At 36.5% G+C, this 5,983-nt stretch overlaps 1 protein-coding gene across 1 annotated transcript; it reads right to left on the reverse strand.

Moving 5' to 3' along the window:
• Nucleotides 1-938: 938 nt before the first annotated feature.
• On the reverse strand, nt 939-4,740 carry LOC140943710 (substance-P receptor-like). The gene is made up of 2 exons (XM_073392822.1): nt 4,012-4,740; nt 939-3,077 (listed from the first exon to the last, which is right to left on the reverse strand). Exon 2 carries the CDS (start codon nt 2,995-2,997, stop codon nt 1,933-1,935), a length of 1,065 nt encoding a protein of 354 aa, XP_073248923.1. The 5' UTR covers nt 2,998-3,077; nt 4,012-4,740; the 3' UTR covers nt 939-1,932.
• Between the last annotated feature and the right edge of the window lie 1,243 nt (nt 4,741-5,983).

Below are 5,983 nucleotides of genomic sequence, written 5' to 3' on the forward strand. Positions count from 1 at the left end.
CTTTAAGGGAAATTTAAACTTATCTTCCAAACGATACATTTTCAGTTTTACAGAGCACTAAAAAAAAAAGATATTTATTTAAATTTATATCTTGTGCTGAGCTCTGCGCGTTTTACTTAAGATGCTGCCTCTGATTCATTAACAGTGAAGACGAACAAGTGATCTTATTTATTTATTTATTTTGCGCGAAAACATGACTAGCTTAAACGCAGAATCATGTGAAAAAACAAAAACAAGAAAAACAGATGAGAAGAAAATCAATACAAAAACAACGGATTTTTTACCATTTTGAAATAAAGTAATGGACAGTTAATCCGTTACAAGAGTTTTTCGGATCGGACAAATTAAAATATCGCCAAAAACAAGACAAGGAAGAAAAACAATCAAGAGCATTTAATTAACATAAAAATAATGTGTTCAGCCTGAATCATAATATACTAGTTTTTATTTTCATCAATGAAACATGTAAATCACACTGCTGTACTAAACCACCTGATAAGAAAACCGCTAAACTGCCTGCAGCAAGCTCTCTGTTTGGAGCCCAGGGGTAGGGGGAGAAAAAATGGGACGCCCCCCACCCCCCGAAAACTTGCTCGCAGGCTTAACTTTCAGTTATTAGAGAGATTAAGATTCACGTTTACGGCACACGGCAAACGGCAAACGTCAGTTGAGAATTTCTCAAAATAGAAAATAAGCAGATAAAAACAGTCCAGAACGATTCCTTTGGATAAAACTGGCATAAAACCACTTATTTTTGTGTAGAAGCAATAAACAGTAAACGAAAAATAAGGGGAAAACTTGGTCACGTGGTACAAATTCACGTTTGCCGTTTGGCGTAAACGTGAATCTTAATCTCTCTATTACTTTCACTGGCCCCTTCTTTCGTTTTTTCCCATTCCCCCCCCCCCTCTCCTCTATACACACTGACACACAAACATTTCTAAGCGCATTTCACATAGGATATTTTGCCCATTCATAATAAAATGAAGAAAGACGGTAGATTTATTGTGTATAACAGTAGTTTGGGGCGTACCGGTATCGCACTAACGTATTTTGCTAAGATCATGTAACTTTCTATTTGTGTGTTATTCGATGTTATCTCTAGTATAACCGATTTGAGAGGTATTTACTAGGCGCTTATAAAACTCTGAATGATGGCATGCTTTTTCATTGGTTGACTAAAACTTAGCTGGAATTGCTATCATTTGTTGATTCCATTGATTACTTGTGGATACAAAGTAACGTGTATAACTATCATCGTCATCATAATAATTAATGTTCGTCTTTTTAAAAAGTCGGAGTCTCAGAATGGCCCAATTTTTAACCTGAAATTCGCTAACATTAACTTTCCTCGCGTTCGCAAACAAAGCCGCACAGAGAAATTTGGACATTCCCATCAACGGAACAACTCCTTTTCTTTCTGTAGAAAATACGTTCAGTGTAGTAACGAGACTCGTCAAACTTAAATAATTCAAAAATGAGGAATAGGTTTTTAGGATAACAAAAACTTAAGTTTATTATACCCATTTTCGACGGCAAAATTTAAGATTTGGTATAACTCCAAATTCTTTTTATCCTAGTTAAATCACACAATTAGACATTCATCTGAAACATACCTATTTAACCCTAAGCCTAACCCTATTTTGAGAGTCCGACCTCGAAAACCGCTGGGGGATTGTTATCCCCCTAACTCTGGCAAATAAAAGGCTTTGGAGGAAACAATTTACATCACGTTTCTTATCTATCTAATAGCTATCTATGGACAAAAAAAATGAAAGAAATCGACTTTTCAACTCTAGTCACTCAATGCTCTATATTTTCTGACCTTTGCTTTAAAGAACGTTATGCGTCTCATCCCGGTTTCTTCCCTATGCACCTGATTTAACAGCAGGTACTCAGTTAAAACTTTAGCCAAAAAAATCTCGTTTCTTTTCAAGAACTACAGGAAGAACTGTTCCCATTCAGTCCGATTTCTTCACTGACATTCTGTGGACCGACGTCCAAAGATTCAGGACTGGAGCTGCTAGCTTGAGAAACCACAGGCTGCAGCAAGTTTCTATTCCGATATGCTTTAATACTTCTCTTCCTAATTGAGTCAGGGTTCAGGGTAGAAAAGGTCGTTCTAAAACTTTCCCCGATGTTTCTAGCCTTGTTGCCTGCTTTTCTGCACGGACACAGTAGAGCCGTAAACACCTTGCGAAAGTGCGGGAACTTTTGAGCGTATAGCACAGGGTTAACTGCAGAGTTACTATATTGGAGAAATTTAACAGCAAAGATGGCCTGCATTGATGGCTGAAACAACTGTGATCTGATGTAACTAATTAAGGACAGTGTAAAGAAGGGGAGCCATCCAATGACAAATAACACAATCATGACAATCACTGTCTTGGCTACTCGAACCTCTTTACGAAGACTTCTTTTATGCCTATAAGAATTCTGAATCTTGTTTTTACGAAGAGATATTATTACAAAGGCTTGCGTAGCGCAAATAATGCATAGTGGAACAAAGAAAAAGAGTACAATGACAGTTATGTTGTACGCCTTCGGTGCTGATTTCATTCCTGGTTTGGAACACACGGCGACTGGTATCGCTAACGACCAAATCAACAACAAGGCAAACAAGTATCGTTTAGTGCTGTAGATGCGATGTCTCAAAGGCCAAACGATGGCACAAAGTCTGTCCCAGCTTAAGGCGACAAGATGCAGTATTGAGCCAACACCACCCAAGATATCAAATATTACCCAGATGTCATGCAGAAATATATACCAATCAGTTCCATGCTGGCGACTCACAGTCAGTAGTACAACCCACCATGGAATTGAAATAATTCCAACAAAACAATCAGTGGCAGCCAATGAAACGATGAAGAAGTTTGTGTGAGTTCGAAGGACTCTCTTTGTTCCAAATGATATGATTACAAGGCCATTCCCAAGAAGAATTGCTAGAGCAACTACTGAATAGGCAATGACCCAAGGAAGAACAGGATTGTAACTCATCGCCTCCCAGTTTGAGGCTTGACGCTCACTTTCAGTTTCTATAGCTTCTGAAGAGTTTTTTGTGTCTTTTAATGGAGACCCTGAAAAAGGACAAAAATTAACGGAGTGAAAAAAAATACCGATTAGGCTTTCCTTTTTATCTCGTTCAAATCACCATAAACATTATCAAACGCCCTAGTAAACGAAACAGAGTGTAATGTTCAAACACAAGCACTATACTAAGGAGAATAAGTAGGGAAGTACGACCGGGGCAGGTAACCTCGCAAGATTTAAATTATAAAATTAAAGCTTTCGTTAGTGATGCTTGAGTCTCGCCTAAAAGTGAAAAAAAAAAACAGTACCAAAGGAGCAGTGAAAGTAAAATTATGAATCGCTATGAGAGTCTCATGATAAATAAGTGTTTATCATAAAGAAGATTCTTTTTCGTAGAAATGTAAGCCAATCTATGCTGAAGATATCTATGACGTCATGACAGCATTAGTATGAGTGGGTGCATGTAAAAGGATAGAACAAAGTAATATTTCTGTTTACTGTTCAACAAAGGAGTTCATGATCCGTCAATTAGTGAGTTGCTATTAAGACTCTGTAGCCATTCCTATTTCAAATAACCTTCACTCACAGGTCATTCAAATCAATCAATTAAATCTTTACTTACTAACACGGTAAAAAATTCATCAGTTCGGTACAATATAAAATACAACAACATAATAATTTCTAATAACAATTAATACGTATCTATAAAGTATGTTCAGTAATAATACTAACACTACTCATAATTTCACTAAACTAGAGCTATTTTCCATGAATGCTGTGCATATAACATTAAGGTAGGTGAAATATGATCGTCCGGGTGAGTGTAGTCCTGAATAGGACTGTTGTTGACAGAGTCATCTTCAGAGACAAGGTAAGTTGAACACTCACTTTGACTCTATAGATGACCACCGTCGAACGTTCGTATTCAGAGTTACACTCATCCATATTCCACTCATATTATTCCACTCATATTCCACCTACTTATGAAATGACACGTTGGTTCAAAGCATTCACCACTCCGAAACTCGTCTGCCTGCGGAAAGATTTTTTATGTAAACGAGAAAAAGGTGTTTATCAAGGTGAAAATTGTTTTCTTTTAGCATGCTTTAAAAAGACAGCGAGTCCAAATAATAGCTTAAAAACGTCACTGTAAAATGTAAAAGTAGTAAGATTAAAAATGATAATCAAAATCAGGTTTTTCGAAATGAGATTTAAGGATACTTATTTCCCTTTTTTTTCTGGACTTCCTTGGTGAAACATTAATGAAGTTTTCTAAAGAGAGCATCCTTAAGTGACACATGTATAGCCATTTTTGATTATCAGACTTCAACAGACAAACGTCAGACCTTGTCTTTTCAAAGGCGTCACTTTAATATCAAAGGTCCATTTTTCCTGTTGAAAATTCACTATTATGGCCTCGCGGAGCGGAGATAAACTTGCAGAAATTTAGCCAATTTAGCGACCAATGAACTATTTCGTTGTTAGGGGAACGATATATTTGAATTTTTCGTTAACTGAACATGTTGAAACGAAACCTCATCTCTTAATAATAATATTCCTAAGACAGTGCTAAGATTCATCCTTTTCTTGACCTTAACTCACCACAAAATACTGAAGTAACTAAAGCAGTGATTTGGAGGGGATGACTCATGACGTATAATGACGTACATTTACTTTGTTCATTAAATGCCTCTTATGAAGACAGCAAAGCATTGCTACTTGTTTGAAGGTGGAATATACTAATAGACGCAAATAGCACTAAACAATTAATTTGCACGTTAGTCTACAAGGAGAAAAATCAAATTACCATTGTGCGTAGGTAAAGTGATCATGAAAAAAAGGCCTGAATTACTGTAATTAAATTAGACCAATTTTCAGCATTTCCAGAATAAAATCGGATATTTAAAAACTGCGGATCGACCAATTTTAACCAACTACATGAGTAAATAGGACAGCGAGGATTGCGACTCAGGGCTATGTGTTCTTAGATTTTCAATTTTCGCTGCGTCAAATGAGGCTATCAAACTGCGTTTACAAAAGAAAAAGATTGATATGAGGATTTGATTTCACAAGTGACTTTCACCCAGGGAATAAAATAATAGGTAGTGATGTAAAAGGAAAACCCAATGACCTAAAGCACGTATCGAGAAAGACTTCGCCAAAAAGGACAAAATTGGAGATCATATTTTTCACATTGCAATCACAGTGAAATAAAAAAATGGTGATTTGATATATTTATATAATTATATTTATTTGAGCCAGGAGGTCGTCCTGAAGGGTCTTGAATAGCATGTCAGTGATGGCGTGCTTCCAAACACAAATGTTTACCGTGAGGTAAAACTGAAAGAAAGCCGTGTTTTGACAGACAGGTGCAGGAAAGGCCGATTTGCATTTTTATTACAAAAAAATTGGTGCCTGTCAATTCCACATACAACCGAACTTATCCATTATCAGGTTTATTGAATAAATGTATTCATTCGGCTTAAAAGTGCACAAAGTTTCATTACAGGATCTGCTGTAAGTTGATGACACCAGATTAGCGAGCCTTTGAAGAATTGATGCAACTAGGCTGTAGTTTTGACAAAGCATGTTAACCTCCTGTAGTTTGATTTCCTTTCGTCACTGTTCAACAGAAGCTCACAGAAGCTAATAACCAAATACGTTCTATTTTCTTGTCTATTGTTCTTATAGATTTTTTTTCTGAATCTTCAAATTAAATGAATCAAGTGGATTACTTTTTAACTGTCAGTGGGAAATATTTTGTTCAATAATTATGCCTTTTTACCTAAGCCAGATCCTTCGCGACGGTTTTCTAATACGCGCGACTTTCCATCAGGAATCGTTGATTTTTACTTTCTGTATATGGCAAGATCTCCGCGTATAAATCAAGTAATATCTATGCGCATTGTAAGCTTCATAGAAATGTCTCCGTCACTGATGCCCGGCGAAAATC

This window comes from Porites lutea, chromosome 7, assembly GCF_958299795.1.
Source record: "Porites lutea chromosome 7, jaPorLute2.1, whole genome shotgun sequence".
NCBI classification, from domain to species: Eukaryota; Metazoa; Cnidaria; class Anthozoa; order Scleractinia; family Poritidae; genus Porites; species Porites lutea.